The 18,720-nt window shown below is 39.8% G+C and overlaps 2 protein-coding genes and 1 long non-coding RNA gene across 6 annotated transcripts in view; 1 reads left to right on the top strand and 2 right to left on the bottom strand.

Annotated features, from left to right (window-relative positions):
• The window catches only part of LOC128677243 (uncharacterized), a 6,714-nt gene extending 773 nt beyond the window's left edge, over positions 1 to 5,941 (bottom strand). Inside the window, exons 1-13 of the mRNA XM_053757949.1 lie at positions 5,785 to 5,941; positions 5,091 to 5,603; positions 4,775 to 4,837; positions 4,437 to 4,508; positions 3,949 to 4,089; positions 3,390 to 3,645; positions 3,207 to 3,306; positions 2,676 to 2,796; positions 2,160 to 2,313; positions 1,573 to 1,797; positions 1,105 to 1,469; positions 638 to 867; positions 445 to 528 (exon numbers count right to left, since the gene is read on the bottom strand). Of these exons, the coding sequence (XP_053613924.1) occupies positions 445 to 528; positions 638 to 867; positions 1,105 to 1,469; positions 1,573 to 1,797; positions 2,160 to 2,313; positions 2,676 to 2,796; positions 3,207 to 3,306; positions 3,390 to 3,645; positions 3,949 to 4,089; positions 4,437 to 4,508; positions 4,775 to 4,837; positions 5,091 to 5,603; positions 5,785 to 5,842 (2,382 nt within the window). The 5' untranslated portion in view covers positions 5,843 to 5,941. The remainder of the gene's footprint in view (positions 1 to 444; positions 529 to 637; positions 868 to 1,104; positions 1,470 to 1,572; positions 1,798 to 2,159; positions 2,314 to 2,675; positions 2,797 to 3,206; positions 3,307 to 3,389; positions 3,646 to 3,948; positions 4,090 to 4,436; positions 4,509 to 4,774; positions 4,838 to 5,090; positions 5,604 to 5,784) is intronic.
• Positions 5,942 to 8,799: 2,858 nt separating this feature from the next.
• Positions 8,800 to 12,089, bottom strand: LOC128677208 (uncharacterized protein). 4 transcript variants are annotated; one of them, XM_053757890.2, is made up of 4 exons: positions 11,910 to 12,089; positions 10,935 to 11,200; positions 9,933 to 10,194; positions 8,800 to 9,470 (listed from the first exon to the last, which is right to left on the bottom strand). In XM_053757890.2, the coding sequence occupies exons 3-4, from the start codon at positions 10,163 to 10,165 to the stop codon at positions 9,251 to 9,253; spliced, it is 453 nt and encodes a 150-aa protein (XP_053613865.1). In that variant the 5' UTR covers positions 10,166 to 10,194; positions 10,935 to 11,200; positions 11,910 to 12,089; the 3' UTR covers positions 8,800 to 9,250. The 4 variants fall into 4 exon arrangements, with proteins under 4 accessions (XP_053613865.1, XP_053613863.1, XP_053613864.1 ...); XM_053757888.1 differs by having other exon boundaries at positions 9,933 to 10,221; XM_053757889.2 differs by having other exon boundaries at positions 9,933 to 10,252.
• Positions 12,090 to 12,770: 681 nt separating this feature from the next.
• LOC128677267 (uncharacterized) lies at positions 12,771 to 18,386 on the top strand. Its single transcript, XR_008405515.2, has 3 exons — positions 12,771 to 13,226; positions 15,921 to 16,374; positions 17,287 to 18,386. It is a non-coding gene; the product is annotated as an uncharacterized LOC128677267 (long non-coding RNA).
• The last annotated feature ends 334 nt before the right edge of the window (positions 18,387 to 18,720 follow it).

Here is an 18,720-nt window from a genome sequence, read left to right on the forward strand (position 1 = left end):
GGTATTATGTTAAGTATAACAATATCTAATATACAGAGTACTGTATATTAGATATCTTTCATCATTTAATTTCCGACTTATAGGACATCATTTTAGTATATTCAACCTAGATTTAAATTAGATTATTATCGTTATCTTTACTAAATCTGTAGTTTTGCACATTACACACGAAAATGTGCTATACCAAAACAAAACCAAGATCGCAAATTATTTTCTTAGCAATCGGGTAGTCCACAAAAGTCGTAAATAGGGTGTTAGAAAGCAGCGGTCACGTCAAATGACGATTGTAATGATACATTCAAAAATAGGTATCAAAACATCTAAGTGTTTACGAAGTGACTGGGATTAACGTTTTTTTTATGGAAGGTTGACGCTTGTGTTTTTTATGGTCTTCTATCTATTTAGCAATAAACGAAATGAGTGTAAGTGAAAGTACATTGGTACCTTGAGAGCGTCAGCGCTGTTGGTCACTCGGACGAAGCCGCTGATTCTGGTGACGGGGCCACCCTCCCGCTTGCACTGCCCCACCTGCAAAATGAGGTGGTTAGATAAATCTGCCTGTCGTAGGTGATGGACTGAACATAAATGAACTGAAATTGAATCGAAATCTTGATGAATAGATCATAGTTAGACCGACTGTGGGGTTTTCGTAGTCGTAGCTGGTGTAATTCGCGAGCGCGGCGATGCCGTGGTCGCGGATGCGGCGGTAGGGGAAGTCGACGTGCTTGCCGCGGTCGCAGTGGCCGCCGGCGCACTCGACCAGCTGCCGGTCGCTGAGAGGCACCAGCGCGCCCGTGCGCAGGAACAGCGCGCCCTCCACCGCCGCCACCACCGAGAACGCCCAGCACGTCTTGCACAGCCCTTGATCTACGACATCACACAACATTCCACTCGTATGAATCATCAATCAGTTTATAAATCAGTTTTTTTTTACAAAACGGGGGTTATGAATTAGTTTTGATTGATGATTTAGTTAAAAATTATATTCTAAAATTAATTCTAATTCTAGCCACTTCAGGATGTGAGTTTCACTCACGTCTCCGGTGGCCTGAATGAGACGTGAGTGAAAGCTAGCGAATAAATAGAGAAATTAAAGATACTGACTGCGCACGTGTGTGACGGCGCCTTGCCTCTTCCAGCTGAATGCGGCGGGCAGTTGCCGCGCGAGGTCAGCTGCTTCCTCGGCCGAGTACGGGAAGGGTTCGGGCTGGAGTCGGTTCTCTGGCAGGAAGCCGAAGGGCGCCGCTCCTACTGCCCCAGGCTCATCCTCCCCCTCCGTGTCGTCCACAAGCCCTTCTAGTAGATTCTTCTCGTAGTGCAGCAAAACGCTCAGCTCGTTCACTTCGAGGAGTGCGGGTCCCCCTTGACGATTTGCGGACTCCACGAAGTGAAGGCTTCTTATTAGCAATGTCTTGCGCATAGCTTCTTCCTCGACGCTTTCATATTTCACATCAAAAGTTTCCTTAAACCTGAAATGAATTAATCAACGTTAAGATCGGAAAGAAAGAAGAAAAACATGTGAAAAAATACAGATAGTCGCATCTTTATCGGCCCGATCGGTTAAAAACCTACTTATCAAAGTCGGTGTCGCATCGCGTGTCACGATGCGTCATAACGAACTCTCGCAGCGGGTCCACGCGCTCGAGTCGCTGCGAGGTCTCGGTGACGTCGCAGTCGCGCTCCGCGTCCACGCTCATGTAGCGGGGCTCCGGCTGCTGCTCGCGGACCTCCAAGTAGCGGTGCTCATACCAGTCCACCTCCGGACCCAGCACGGAGCTGTCCACTGTCACGCGATATCTGAATTAAAATACAAATCATTACAACAATTTCAATATGTATAAGATTCGTTATCTGGGTAAAAGCCAATTACGTGGGGCTCCGTCATCCTCCGTTGACGGAGAACTCAGAAATGGTATGGAGATTCATCGTATTTGAAGGCATGTCAGTGTTAAAATCTATAGAAAACAACGGAGCTGCAATAGTGCATCGTCGCAACGGAGCACTACTGAGCAATGGTGCTCGTATCTAATCAGATACGAGCACCATTGCTAACTACGGAACTAACAGAATTGCTAACGAAATATAAACGCGATTAGGATCGAGTTGAAAACTCGCAGTAAGCACTAATAATAACACGAGTAGTACGTTACGGCGCTCACTTGTAGGGGATGACGAAGTCGGGGCGCACGCGCGCCGCCAGGAGCTCGTGGCGGAAGGTGAGCGCCTCCCCCCGCGCCGCGCCCAGCTCCCCCACCTGCCCCGCCAGCGAGTATGTCCAGCGCTCCATACGGCCGTCTGGTGTCGAGTTGTATCCTGCGTGACCACAATTATCAATGAAAACCTTACCTATCCTATTTAGCAACATTTCGATGTCACTAATTTGTTGCTATTTTAAATCAAACTTAAAAATCTGTCAATTCTCTATGCCATCAAAAACATGCTGTAAAAACCAAGTCTCGCAGTTCAGTTTTTCTACCGTAAAAAGTTCCATAACTTATATGGGTGTCTCCATCGAGGCACAAATACAGAACAACATATCCAGAACCGCAAAGAAATATCTGCGAAAACCGTTGTTGACAATCGTTTGTCCGCGCTGGAAATCCACCTCAGGACCTCCAGATGGCGAATGGAGCGGTGACAATTATGTGGGTTGTGCTGCACGATACGATACTGACCGTGGAAGCTGAAGGGCTCGGGGTCGGGCAGGCCGGGCGGACTGCGGTCGGCGTCCGTGGCGCCGCTCGTCAGCCGCACGCAGCGCCGCCGCTCCTCGTCCTCGTAGCGCTCGATACTTACCTGGGGAAAATAAAGAAACTGCCTATGAATTATATCTAATGATGTTGAATTTATAAGCTATATATCGATATGTTTTCCGTGTCATTGGGAGAATCATATATTTTAATCAGCACTCGGATCACAATCATAACGTGTTTTGATATACCTTTTGACTATGTACAATACGTACTTTTGTATATTTTATATATTATTGTAGCTTGTGAGAAATAACTATTTAATATAAAATTTGACGAGAAAAAAAAAACTGTGAAGATCTAATTTCTGAATAAATGATTTTAATTTGAATTTCATAATTTGTAATTTGACTAAAATTTGAATAAGTTGGATTGTAATTGAATTCAAATATAATGAAATTGTAATAATTTGGAATTGTATTGGAAGGCTTCTTGCGGTTGGACGGAAGACGATACCTGCACTCGTTGGACTTGGTTGTTGGGGAGGACGGTGCGGTACAGCACGGTGGTGCCGCCGTGCAGGTCCACGCGCGACGACCCCGTCTGCGCGTCGTACCTGGATGAAACACAAACAACTGTCAATGTCAAAGAATAGATTTAAACTATTGAAATATGAAGATATGAAGAAAGAGCATTTACCAGACGGTGTAGGGCTCAGTGTAGTCGGCGTAGTAGACGGTGAGCTCGGCGCGGATCAGCAAGGAGTGGAGGAAGCGCAAGCGGGCGGGGGGCGGGACGGAGGTGTCCGGAGGTGTGGGCGCGGCGGGGGCGGGGGCGGGGGACTCGGGCAGCAACATGGGCGGCAGCAGCGGCGCGCGCGGCTGCTCCTGTCGGAACAACTGCAGCAGCAGTTCCACGTCATCTTTGTTGGGTGTGGACTTCAGGTTTCGAGAGTCTACGAACATAATGTTACTTTATAAAAAAAATACGAATTCAGGCATTGGCTATGCATACTTTTATTAAAGATTGTCAATGAAACTAAGATTCCAAAGATAAATTCATCGCTACCTCTGAGGGATAAAAAACACATATCTATGTGTTGATAAAAATAAAACTACTTACCAATTAGAAATGAATAAAAGTACAAGTTTTCTTTCATTGAATCTGTTAAAAATTATCAGAGACAGATAAAATTAAAGAAAGTTTATGAACAGATTATTTGATAGGATTACAAATATTGATGCTTAAAATGCTTAACCTGGTGTGAAGGGTGACTCCCCGCGGTCGGTGGTGTCGGCAGGCGGGCGGGGACGGTTGTCGTGCGGGGGGAGCGGGGGGAGGTAGTCTGAAGGCGGCTGCAGCTCGTTCTGGGGGAGGGGCGGCGGCGACGCTGAACATTCTGAAATATTCATCATTCATCATCATTTTAACGCATGAAACCCCACTTTTTACCCCGGTGGAAATCCCAGGTAAAGTGTGGGTATCGACGGGATCTGAAAGATATTTTGTGTACTGTTACTACTAATATCCAATTGTCTACTAATGCCATCAAAAGTTCTGTCCGGGAATGTATGAACATTATAAATGAATGAACTATATGTGTAAAGTGTAAGTATTAGATTATTTTTGGACGACTACACTACAATTTCAACAATATCAAAAGTTATTGATTAGCTCTTGCAAAATAGCATGTAATTTAGGGAGTCTAGAAACGCGTCTACTAGTAGCACGCCGCAGCATACTGACGTGGGCCAGGCGCGGCCACGGGCACCAGCAGCACGGGCAGCGGCAGTCGGCCCTGCGCCCCGTCGCCTCCCACTGCAACAACCAAGCGGTTTGTTACTGTTTACAAACTAGGTAATCTTCCTTCACCAGTCTGTCTGACTTACAATATCGACTCCGTTTTGCTTTAGCATTTTTATATAATTACGCTTTAGTAAATATTTATATCAAAATTTCATTAATTTAAATATATTCAACGATTTTATTATCAAAGTGTACGAATAAATTATGTAGGTAGATAATAAATATGTATCGATCTGAACAATTCTATTTTGCATATATAGCAGATAATTGTAACATACCTTGTAAAGAACCGCTCTGCGCTCGCAGCAACTCTCGTCCCTCTTCCGATGTCTTTAGAAATTCTGGAAATGTGCAAAATCTTACAACTTCTGGATTGCAGATACATAGGCACGTATATATATATATAATAATACATCTGCGGATGCTAGATAGTTCACACCACATCAACTTACAATTTATAATACTTACCTATAAAAAATGGGAAAACTTTTCCAAGTAATTTATATTGATAGAATGGATAAAATAACAAGTTGTACATAGAATTAGTAATTCCATCCGAAAAGATATACTGCTTTGAAAAGGAATTCAACAAACCTGCCAAAATCTTAAGCCAACGTTGACTGTCAGTTTCATCGTTTCGAGAGAGGCCGGTGTTTCTGTTGGCGTTGCCGTTATGGTAGTCACTGACGCGTGTCGGCTTATAGTGTCCGTCCGCAACATCCCTTCCTCTGCTCCGCTCCGCGACGTCTCTATCAGAACTTCTCTCATTGGTGTCAAAATTGTAGGGTTTCCTATACGCTCCGAATCCTCTATCAGTTCCCGAATTGCTATCCCGGGCGTCGTATGGCCTCGCGTCGCCCGCAAAGCCTCTGCCCGTCGAAGTCCCGAATCCTCTTCCTCTGTTGTTGTCGTCGAGCTCTCTGTATGATTTCCCTCTGAAGGATCTCTCAAGGTTCTCCAAGTAGTCGTCGTCTCGGCTGTCAATGCCGATGTCCCTGACGGGCCGCGCCCCGAGCCGTAAGCGACGCATCCCCTGCGTGGCCTTACGCAGCCCTCGTGCTCCCCCTCCGCTCCCACTCACCGGAGCATCCACGGCTTCAACACCACCTAAAATACAAAGTGCCTTTATTCATCGATACAAATAAGTTTGAATATAGCTACCTAATATCGTATGTATGATCTCAGTGGCTTAATGGTCATCATGTCGGGCTGCGGAACACTAAAAAGGATATTTTATAGACAGAAAACACTGATAGCTGATTGAATAAAAGTATATAACAAGACTCACTGAGATCGCATAAGAGTAGCGCCAGGAGCGCAAGTTCGGCGGCTTGTTGCGGCCACATCGTCTCAGATTCGGACAGACGGAGCCGGACACGCCAGTTTCGACCACACAGACACGCGGGGATGTGCAGTGACACACTCCTGCGGAATATTCAGCAGACGCGGTGACATCACTATATGTAATGTGTGCCGCCCCACCACGCCTCAGCTCGGCCGGCGCGAGCGCAGCCTGGTGGGCCGAGCCGATGGCCAGTGGACAAAAGCAACACCAGGTACCAGCCATAAGGATTGCGTCTTCAGGTGAGTGCAAACACCCATCTAGTCGACTTATATTGTAATAAGACCAAACACTCTAGAAGAACTAACGCTCTGGAACTTCTGGTGCAAAATTCTCATTGAAACGAAGACGCTGGGCTTAGTACTCTATTAATTAATATACTGGTATGTTACGGCTCAACCCCGAAGTGCGGCTACGCCTAGCCTTTATCGTTTCGGCTGGACGTAGCTGGCGCCAGTCTTGATGGTTATGTGTATCATGTTTACCTATCCAAGTTCAACCTGGCTAGTTTTGACATGCTTCAATAAACAATTTTTTTTCAGTAATCATCATTCAGTAATCATCTTTAATTTATTCCCAATTATTGTTTAAAATATAGCATGTTTATACTCTGATAAATATTTTATTTCCTAGTAAAAACTAGCCAAATTAAATTTTGAAGTGCTGTAGACTTTAAGTTCATAATTGCGACAATTATAGCATATAAGCTTCGACTCATTGAACTTCCTCCATCGACTCATTCAATTTTCACATTTGTGTTTTTGTTATTGGGATTAGTATTTTTTAAAATCATATAGTAATCTCATAAAGTTTTTCGTATTCGTTGTACGTATTTTGTAAAACCCTGTTTAAGATATGTTATAAAATAAATACCTATACATGTGAACATATTGTGATATTATCTAATGTGATTCTGGTTTTTATTTATTTATTTATCATTTATTCGCACAAAATATGGCACAGAAAGATGTTAAAATTAAATAGTATCACATATTTTGCCAAACAAAACCTATCCTAAAACTAGCTTCCGCCCGCGTCACTTTGTGTCTTCGCTTCATCCGCTCATATATAACTTACTGTTGTCTCAGATTCTAAGTGACGTAGCGTGATAAAACCTACACCAGATTTTAAGTTAGACTATACACAGACAGAAAGAAAGACAAAAATTAAAAAAAAATGTTTTGGCTTTTATTAGAGACATAGCTCACTTATTTTAAGGTTTTACTTATATCCTTAAATGTATAGACTAGCAGCCCGTTCCGGCTTCGCTCGGGTAAAACCACAATAAAATACACAGATAAACTGTGAGGATAAATAAAGGTTAACGGTTAAGGTAAAACAGTTGTTGTCTCCCTCTGCCATGTCCGGTGCCTTAGTGTGTTTCGACTTTCGCCCCATCTCCCATCCCGTAGGTACTTACCTACTTGTCCCGTGTCTTTCATTTTTCCGTCCCATATCTTTCTGTACATTGTAAAAAATATGTTGTAATTTAAATCTTGCTTAATTGATCTTGGTTGATTCGAGTCTTAGTAAATGTTGCCCCTAGAACAAATTCTTTACTTGATATTCCCCACACTCATCTGAACGAATTCATAAAGAAACTATATCTAAGGGCTTTTTTTAAATCGGTACCCGAATTAAAGTGAATTAAGAAAATAATATTCAATTTCTGATACTCGACAATATAGTCGAAGGTACCTCTCATGCCAGCTCCACAATGTCGTCGAACATATTGCCAAACTTTGGCGGATTCGGTATACATTTCTGGATTTTGCGATAAATAAAAGCACTCATAGTAACTACGTAATGTTCACGCATTCGCGTCGGCAAATGTCCGAGTTCGGCGACAGTGTGGAGCTGGCAAAATAACAGGCGCACAGTCTGGGAGCTGACGCGAGAGGTCGCGCTGACCAACACAAAGTTCAAGAACAACGCCGTGCGCCATAACCAGTATTTATATATTTTGATTTATGTAATAATAGTAACCCAATAACAATCCTCATAATCACTTTTTTATGTTTATACTTGTTGATCTTGCATGTACATATTTGTCCAGTCTAGGCTATAATCCATACTTCCGTTGGAACTAATTAATATTGTAAAGATGAAGTGTTTGTAAGCTTGTGAGTTTTTATGTTTGAGGAAATCTGCAGAACCAGTGTAATACCTACACCGATTTAAAAAATATTCCATCAATATGCACTTAGAATGCAATGTCAGGATGGACATAGGCTATATTTTATTCCGTTTTTATCAAAGAATTTTGTATGGTAACTGAAATTGCAAAGCAAATCGGCGAAAAAACGGTCGACAGAAAGTTTTCCTGTCGAACGTTGCTTTGTCGGTGAAAGATACATCAATGGTGTGTGGAACATGTGGACATGTACACCTATATTATAATATAATTCTACATTTTTCCCTATAAACTAGTTGTTCGCCGCGAACTTAGACCTCGCGAACAAAGTTTTTGATGCGTTTTTATAAAATTGTGAATATTTCAAAAACGACTGAACCGATTTAGATGCCCCACGAACTTAAAAATTATATTGACAGATCCTACATACCTTTTCAATTTCATCAAAATCAGACCAACGGTTCGAAAGTTATCGCGTTACAAACATACATATATACAAAAAATGTATTTTTTCCCCAAGTTGATTTGTAGACACACTAGTAATCAAATTGTCATTTTGGATTTCAGTTTGGAAGTTGTGATTTGATTGACCACCTGTAGAGACACAGCATAGAAAGCTGTGATCAGTGTTTATTTTCTTGCCACCGGCACTGTGAGAATAGAAATAACGTCACGTTATATAACCCGTTGTTTGTTTTATATGAACTAATTAAGAAATCACATGAGTTCCGTCACAGAGCCTGCATTTACATAAATATTTAGGAAGTTATCTTGTTTACATTTATATATTCTGCATTAATGTCACAGATTAAAATAAAATAATAAGATGAAACGAAAACAAATCTTTATTAAAGTTCTAGGTCTTCCGCAGTACTATATTAAACACTAACCACTAATCTGCATACGTTAATTACTATACTATTAAATAATGTCAGTTCATCACTGTTCGAGAATTGAAGGCAATGTTCCTATCACGCACGACGGCCATCAAATTTTACGAATAGGTATATGTATGTATACTTGTATAGATTCCGTGGTATAAATTAATTGTTGCTAAACCAAGCGCAGGTCTTAAACTTTACTTCAATAAAATATTGCTTAAAAATGGTTATATCATCACTTTGTCTAAACATTTTGTATCCACCATCATACTCGTATGCTACATTGTCATGCAAATAAAATAAATTTGAATTTTATGAAAGTCAGCATATAAATTATATTAATAACACATAAGGTCAAGGCCGTATTCAGAACATCGCCTTCGTGTCGCGATTCAGTTCAGGGCGCCGGCGCTGCGGCCTGCTTGCGGTCCGCGTTGTCCGCGACGTCGCCCGCGGCCTGCTTATGGTCCGCGTTGTCCGCGACCTCGCCCGCGGCCTCCATTGCCTCGGCCAGGTCGTCGTCGTCGTCGCGACCGTACAGCTCGGGGTACTCAGCCATGCACTCCTGCATCACGCTAAACTTCTCGTAGCAGTCGCTGCCCTTCGGATCCGCTTCGCTGCAATCGACCAATATTTAGTTGCACTTTACGATCTAAATGTCACCAATACAAGATGATCCAGGAAACGAGTCGAATCAAGAGCAGTATAGCTATAAGGAACACAAATTAGCCACACAAAATTTAATCTGTTTTTTTGTTGTTCATGTATTAGGTTGTTGATTTATAATCGAAGTGTTTTAGAAATACTAATCTCTAAACTATATTTCACTCATTTTATTTAAAGAAAAAAATGTAGTCTGTAATAAATATTCTAAGGTTGTTTATCTGTATTTATTATATTCAGCACCATGTACCTATATTCTTAAGCTACACTTGTTACTACGGAACTCTTCAGTTTTATTTAAGTATTATAATGTTATGTAGGTTTTCGGTTGTTACAATCTTAAAGACAAGTATGATTTTAAGTATAATCAGTATACGAGGAAAGTCGATAAAACTAAAAGGAACGAAAGCGGATACCTGTAGTGGAAGCAAGAGAAAGCCTCGCGGAACTGCGGCCCGCAGGGCCCGGTGGCCATGCCGCCGAGGCAGGGGCAGCCCCAGTTGATGTGGCCGTCGGGCAGGATGAGGCCGGGCGCGGGCTCGGGCTCCGGCAGCCGCGCGCTGCTGGGCGTCGCCAGCTCCGCGCGCTCCGCCACTATCACCAGGTCCTTGCCCGCCGGGCCCGACGACAGCATCGACCGCCCCGACATTATGCCGCCGCTGTGTCTCTCTCTGTCTGCTTCTGCCCGATACCGTGACGGCTCCACTTTATTTTCAACATTGTATCAATGTCTCAGCTAATAGATCATTGTTGAGATTATACACGGTACACATGAAACTATTGTGGTACCAATAAGTGATTAGTGAGACCAGTGCCTTGACATTCGGAACAAATAAGCACTCCACTTTGGGATAGACTCTCTGACTGAGAGACTCCTATCCTAACCTCCATCATATCTAAACTGTAGCTTTTCGCTAAAGCAAATAAATATTTTTTCATTTTTTCATATCTGAACTGTTATAATGCAGTATGTCTCCATTCCTTGGTTATGATAACATTGCTGTAATGTTTACTAAATTATACTCTTTCAGGTAGTTATTTTGCATAACCTTGACACATCTATGACACTGAAGTAAAAATCCATTAATGCAGAAATAATGAATCTGAATCTGAAATACTAAAGATTGAAGAAAGGAAACTAAGATTTATTTATTCTTTGTTACTGCTGAATCTGATGTCAGATTTTATTCTGATGTCTATCAGGTGGTAATAACACATCAGACTAAAATCTGATGTGTCTGGTGGTAACACTGGTGTCAGACTTTATTCAAGTATACAACCAACATAAACATGGCAAGTAGTCACATACATACTAGTTAACTTAAACTGTCAACCAGTGTGCAGGTTTCCTCATTCTATTTCCTCAAAGATGATTAAATACCTACCTACATAGGCCTTTAAAGAGAATAGATACTTACAAAATTAAGAACAAGGTTAAACAAGTGCTTGTAAGGAAGGTGCTTCTTTAACCACCACCGGAGCAGTAGGATGTAGAGCCAGTGCTGCCCGCAGCCTCCTCAGCTCCCGAGCCAGCACTCGCAGCAACAACCGAGACCCTTGGCCGTTCGGCTCACAGCTGAGCACGTCCACCAGTACACTAGCAGCACCCACTTCTCCAAACACAGCTTCTACACACTTCTCAATGCTTCTTCTTCCACTAGCTCTGCTCTCAACCACCTCTTTCCTATAATATTGATAAATAAAACATTATAAATTATGGAAAACACAATTCCACTAGTATTCCAACATTACGTATTGTTATTATAAATAGAAAATAAAGTAAACTTTTTTACAAAAATGTCATTTTTGACACAAGCCTTTATTGTTGCCAGAGAGATCTTATTGCATTCTATATGTGACAAAACGTCAAGTCCGTGCAATAAACTATTGAGGAGTTCTCACATTTGGAGCTGTTTCTGAGTGCACCATCTGGTTATACTAATTATAATAATGAATCGTCACCCAAACTAAACGTGTATACAAAATTTCAGCTCAATCAATTGAAGATATCTGCTTTAAACTTAGGGACAATTTTAACATAGGGACATACATTGCAAGTTAAATAAAAGCTTGTAAAATAAAATAAAATCTATAAATTATATTCTAAACATCCAACATTCAAGCACTAAAAATACATTCTGCTTCGATTATAATATAAGAAGTTTGTTTTCTGTTTGTTATCCATTCAAATTCTATATAGATTTGATTTAGATGGTCAGAACGCCGAGATTGAACAAAATTTATTCGGTAAGACGAATTTCCTATTAGCAACAGCAAAACAAGTTGTAATTTATAAAATTAAAACAAAGTGCTCATTGATAATTTGAAGCACACATGCCGAAGCTGGAGACAGAACATGATGTAATTCAAAGATTTTTAGAAGCAATACTTACAGATGGACAACCAAATAGAAATAAGGAGCTGACATTCGAGATATAAACTGCAACAATTCTATTGAGTGACAAACCGCGAAAAATGTAGCTAGTAATATTAAAATCTTTGTTATATTTTCAGTACCAATGAATAAAATATACAACAAACAATCAGAGGTTATGATTTTATAATTTTCACGATTTGGCATTGGCAATATTTTCGATCAAAAACTGTCAATGTCAAATGTCATTGTCAAATACCTTTTTAAAACATTCAACAGTGCTCGATACCGGTAAAAACGGTAGGTAGTAACGAAAAGTTACCGATAAAACATTTTAAATTAAATGTCTGTGTACGTTACCGACTATTTTTATCGCTTCATAATTGATATATCACCAGAAAATAGCAACAACGCCTTGGTATAGACAAAAGTATCTATAATTATAACGCTAACGTTATTTATAACGTTACCAAATGTATTATAGATATCTTTCATGTCATTATCAAATTATTTATACTGTGAATTTGGTAACGGTAGCAAATCCTGAATTGTACCATCCATCCATGTTCGGGAGGTCGGGAGGAGTCTCTCATTATTTATAGATCTCATTATTTATAAAAACATTAATGTTCTTATATCTGTGATGTAAACTTGATAAGTACAGAGAGAACCAGACGAAGAGAAGATAAAAGAGGGCCAGACATGACTGAAGAGCCGACTACTATTTTACTTTACTATTTGTATTCATTTTCTCCATAGTCTGTCTAATAGACAAATTGCTCGGAACAATAAGTAATTGGTCCGAGAGACAAATTCAACAATGTACTTAATAGGTACCTACCCTAATATGATTAGAGTGTTCGTAGCTATGTCAGGAAAATGTGCGTCAGCCATTTGGAAATTGTCAGCACTTCGGGGGGTTATTTAGTTATTATATATATACTACATAGTGTGTTGTGGTCTGTGTTAAAACTTAAATGATCGTGTCTTGTCCTATCGTGGCTACATGCTACATCACGTGTGTCTGCAACACGTCGCCTGCCATTAACTTGCATATTGCAGTCATATTGCATTAAACATACCGTCATTGTTTAGGCATGTGGAATAGAAAAACACTGCATCGCGATGTTGTGCACAATCTACAGATAAACTTTTATCTAGCTAGAATAACAAATCCCACCAAAAACATTTTCACAAACTCTACACTTTACAACTCCATTAATTGGTACTACTTATCATATAGAATTACGCATGATATACTATCTATACGAAGTAATTAAATGGAAATCGCAAGAAATCGTAATTAGACGCCCCAAATTCGCAATATCTGCTAAAGGTGAGTAAATTATAAACACTATTTGTAATTAAGTAGGTACTTTAAGATCATTGCAACACTTGGTTGACGAATCCTACTAATAAAATGCGAAAGTTTGTGAGGATGCGTGTATGTAGGTATGTATATTTGTTACTCTTTCACATAAAATATACTGGACTGATTGTTATGAAATTTGATAAACGGGTAGAATATAACCTAGAATAACACATAGGGTACCTTTTATCCTGAAATTCCCACGGGAGTGCAGTCCCGGGGCGCAGCTAGTAAATAATATTGATATGAATATTTTAGCTATGTTAATAGATTAGGTACATTCGTATTTATTTGTTTATATGCACAACATAACAACACTATTATGCACCTCTGCACTTAGCTACACAGCTAAGTGCAGAGGTACTATTTATGTATGGTAGGTATGGAGGGATGGAGGTATGGAGGGAGGGGTGTGTGGCTTCTCTGCAATGTTGTAACTGCAGCTTAAAATACATTCGTGGACTGCTATTATAGCGCATTCAACAATTCAACTTCTTCTGTCTAGAATCAACATAAACAACACCGTCGCCTGGTGGGTGACCAGGCGACGGTGTGGCTCGGCTCGTTAGCCACATCAGGTTTACGAGATTTTGTGATAATCCTCCAGTTGTTATTAATTGATATTTAGTCACAAATAATCCATTCTAACCCGACTAAAATAGCAAATATGCTAAAACCAATTTTATCAGGCGCTGTTAGATAAATATTAATATTTATTCATTCAGGTATTTGAATCCGATGTCCCAAAACCGTCAATACATACAAGGAATAAAACTGAAGAAGGGTCAAATTTGTATATTGTATACATAGATATATAATACACTTTTTGTATTTTTTGTCTGTCAGTCTGAATTCGCATGACGCGAAATACGAAATTACCGGCGATTTACTTGAAATTTAGTATGAAGTTTAAGTACCTACAAAGCATCTCTTTATATAACTACTTACTTCTTTTTGTCCAACGTACGTCGATGCACCATATAATTTCTGCGTTGATCCGTCGACGGACGTCAACGTGACGGAGCAATGGGTCTGGGTTCTTAGAGAACAATATGAGTTCAAATAAGAGCCAGCTACATATACACATAGTTTTGTATTAAGTAGGTTTTGTTTGATATAGACGAGGGGTAGCATACGTCAAAACTCCATACAATTTCGTTTATCCGTCAACACAACGGAGTAGGTACGACGGAGCGCAACATAGCAATGGGGCTTAGCTCTAAGTGTCTTTCTCGTTAATGTAATAACATTATTGTTTGTTAGTAAGACTTTCATTTATTAGTACATTAAAATAGCTTTTGTCAACGAGTCAATCCGACCAGTAGGTACTCGTTTTACAGAAATAAGTTCAAACACCTTCTTCTACTTTCTTCAATTGAATAGATAGTTTAAGGATTTCGTGTAAAATAAAATGTTACTTATTTGGAACCGCACACGCAAACGAAGTCGATTAATATTGGCGCTTTCTATTATTTAATCTAACATAATGAAAACTATAAAATTCTAATTGATCGAAGATTGATCCCTAACCAAGGTATTAATTTTAATTGGACTGTGACGGATGTCAGACACACCACAATCACCTCAACGGGATAGTGAATGCAACTACCAGTAGTGTTGTGTAGCAGGATAGGTGGAAATGTCGGGTCTCGGTGTCGCTTGGAATGCATTTTTTTACGAATTACTGAACCAGCCTGACAGCTGCCTGATCTGATATGACTACTTACATTATTTTTTTATCAACATAAACGTCAGTTAAAACAAATTTATAACTATCTAAAATTAAAGTACCTATAGGTATGTTTATGTATGAAGTTGAAAGACGTCCTAGCGAAGTTGTAGTCGCATCAGAACGGCTCCGCCCAGTGTTCGGTGAGGGCCACTCGTGTCGTATCTACCTATAGGTAGGTATGATTATCACTGCATAGTATAAAACAAAGCTGTTTCCCGTTGTCTGTCTGTCCCTATGTATGCGCGCAATGGATGTAGGTTGTATGGTACGTGCAGGTTTTTTAGAAGATATTGTGAATTCTGAGGAAGGTTTAGGTTTCGGCCGAGCGAAGAGGGCGCGGTCCCCTGGAAATTAATAATTACTGTATTACAAGTATGTAACTATATATTGTGTATTGAGTCGTAAATGTTTCCCGTCCGTATGTTGGTCACAAGCACGGCTGGCACGCCTCCACCCACCGGTAGGTAGTGTAGAGTTAAGCATCCGCGCGCTGCCAAGCAAGAGCCAGCATCGAATCTATATCACCGATTGATGACCCCCTTCCCCCGCAATTTAAGTTGTAAGTTTAAAAAGGATCCGGGCAACTAGCCAAATGCTCCGTCCTAGGTATTTGGATTTGAATATTCTTGTTTTTAAAATAACATGTGCTATATATATAATGGACTAAGTAGCTCAAGTTCAGGAAGCTGTCTAATGAAAAGGTCCATTCAAAGTAGTGGAATGTAGAGGAATAAGGTGCCAGTAGTGCCAGTCGAGGCGCTTACAAATCAATGGTGGTGGAGCTTATCATTTGTTATCGAAATTTGTAAAGGAATCGAGGTCATCCCTCCCAAGAGCTCCCCGCTACTTTCCCGCATCACTCCGATATTGTTCGAATTGAAAACAATGGGAATTAATAATTATAATTATTAATTGTTTTGCTGCTACAGATTGTTGCAATCGCAATGACGTCCCGACGTTACTCCGGATACCTACGAAGCAATTGGGATGGAGCTGCACGCGTTGCACGCAATTAATCTGCCTTTTTTGTATGTATGCTGCCAAGGTTTAATCCATTAGCAATGTCATGTGGATTGAATACTCATATAACCAATATGTGGATTGAAAACTCGTAATACCCAAGGGGTTTTTTGAAAACTTTAGATAATGTCTCTTGAACTGAAATCGACTAGTTTATGTTTTATACGTTTTTAAAATTTTATTGAGTATAATCCATTACTACATTCTATATATGTACTTTATATCAAATTAAGGCATATGATGGAGCTCTCTACAGTAGTGGGGTCGATACGCTGGGCTGAGATATATTCGAGGATCACGTTTCAGAAGTATTGATGGGTCTCAAAAATCAAACCCTTCGACAAAAGAGATTAGCAGTTATAGGTAAGTATTTCTATGATCTTCCGTCGCTCCCGGACCTGTATTACTACAGACAGACAGGTACCTGTCTATAGTGCCATTGTTCTCCCTCTATATCTAACTGCAGATGCAGTTAGAATAAATCGGGAGTAGATAATGAGCCGACACGCGACGCTCCGAGTCATACCATTGAAAGAATAATCCAGTATTAATTTTAATATAAAAATATTCTAGGTTTTTCCTAAATAAGTTCGATTTTTACCGCCCCAACCGCAGCAGTCGCAACATTTCCACACGGGTTGTGGTCACAGGTCGCTAGGTAATGCGTGCCATCATGAGCACGATATTAGGAGTCCCACGCCGCCATTACGCTGCCTGCAATTTATACTTGGCTCTTCTCCACAGAATCGAAATTTAGACTGACTGTTTCCATTGAACAATCTCCATGTAGAGATTTTCCCCCACAGGTTAGGAAAACTTAGCATACTTATTAGGACATTTTTCGTTAAACGAGGAAAAATGTCTAGAACCGTCGTGTCGTGATCACACTTGTATGGTAGATCCACTCACAAAATGTCCTGGCAGTATTGTCAGGACAGTTGCATTTAAAATGTATAGGTTACAGTTGTTAAATAAATCGGCGTATCCTACGACGACACGTGGAGGATAATTGAGTGGGGTATCAAAAGGAAGGGTTCTAAAAGGTGACCATAAAAATACCTAATTTGTATTTTTAACCCTATAGTAAATAAAGTATATATATAGTAAAGATAGGCTCTTATGTAAGCGTTGACGAATCAGTTACTTTTGGAGTCCCCCAGGGTAGTATACTGGGACCTACTCTCTTTCTTGCTTACATAAATGATCTTCTAAATTTACCCCTGCAGAATGGCAAGATCATAACTTACGCCGATGACACTGTTCTTCTGTTTACAGGATCATCATGGACTGAAACATATAGTTCTGCACAGACAGGTTTTAATATAGTTCAGAACTGGTTAAACAACAATTTATTAACCCTAAATTTAGAAAAAACCAAGCTGATTCAATTCTCCATACAAGAATCCAGTCAATTAAAGAATCCTGATCTGAAAATAGTTGCAAAAAATTCGCAATCAAACTACGCCATCGAACACACTAACTGTATAAAATATCTCGGCATTATGATAGATAAAACACATATAAATATTTTATCATCTCGCGTTCGTAAACTCATTTATGTTTTTAAACAGTTAAGGCACGTTGCAGACGTTAACACTATTAAAATGGTATATTTCGCGCTATGTCAATCTATATTAACGTACTGCATCACCTCATGGGGCGGAGCTGCAAAAACGCACTTCTTGCAAATTGAAAGAGCCCAAAGATCCTTACTTAAGGTATCATTGTTTAAGCCTTTTAGATTTCCAACTCAAGAACTTTATAAAGTTGCTAATTTATTGACCGTGCGGCAACTTTTTATACTTCAAACCGTAATGAAACAACATAGATTGACCCCCTATATTGCCGAAAATCGAAGACGCAATCATCTAGCAGCAAAAACAAACCAATATAAAACAAAATTTAGTCACAGATTTCTTGGTTTTCAAGGTCCTTATCTTTACAACAAGCTTCACAAAGCGCTATCCATTCATCACCTAAACACATTTAAAGTTAAACAGAAAATTTACTACAAGTTTTACAATAAATAAGTCGCAATTATACACCCACTTTCTTTTGCACAGGAACCAAACTTGACATCTCACACACACACCACGCTTATGAAGATATATATTTGTTTAAAATACTTTTTATTTTTCTTATACATAACTTTAGTTTATAAGATATGTTTTTTCTCGTACTACCTATGTACTATTATTACGTTTAGATAATATAATCAAGAGGCGGGGCCTGATGACTTGTAATACAGGTGTATTCCTAGTACAGGCGTCAGCTCCCACAAATTCAAGTTGTTAATTTTGGTACTTTAATTTAATGTAATTAATATTAAGATTTCTTGTTTTGTGGAGAGAAATAAACACTTATTATTATTATTATTATTATTATAACCCTACATTTATATGAATCGTTAAATAAAACACCTGTGTGGAGAGCCGTAGTCCCGTTTAATTTTTGTAAGGTTGCTTGTTGTCATCTTCGTCTGCGCGTGCGATGCTGCAGCGCGGTCAATCAGATCAGTGAGAGATGATAGTTTGGAAGCCAGCCTACTGAGTCGCTACTAATTGAGTGTTTTCTATACTTTGTTGCTGAAAATATTACTAACTATAATACTATTTAATTAATAATTCAATATTTTTGATTTCGAATAAATACATAACACGCTGGGCTGGGATAGATAGATGAATTTAGTTAATATTCGTGCTTATTACC

The sequence above is a fragment of the Plodia interpunctella genome, chromosome 17, assembly GCF_027563975.2.
Source record: "Plodia interpunctella isolate USDA-ARS_2022_Savannah chromosome 17, ilPloInte3.2, whole genome shotgun sequence".
In the NCBI taxonomy this organism is placed as follows: domain Eukaryota; kingdom Metazoa; phylum Arthropoda; class Insecta; order Lepidoptera; family Pyralidae; genus Plodia; species Plodia interpunctella.

Coding starts and splice junctions, on each gene's coding strand:
- LOC128677208 (XM_053757890.2), bottom strand. CDS start 10,165: ATGTCGGGGCGGTCGATGCTGTCGTCGGGCCCGGCGGGCAAGGACCTG. Junction 9,471..9,932: donor TTCTCTTGCTTCCACTACAG/GTATCCGCTTTC, acceptor GGTCGATTGCAG/CGAAGCGGATCCGAAGGGCA.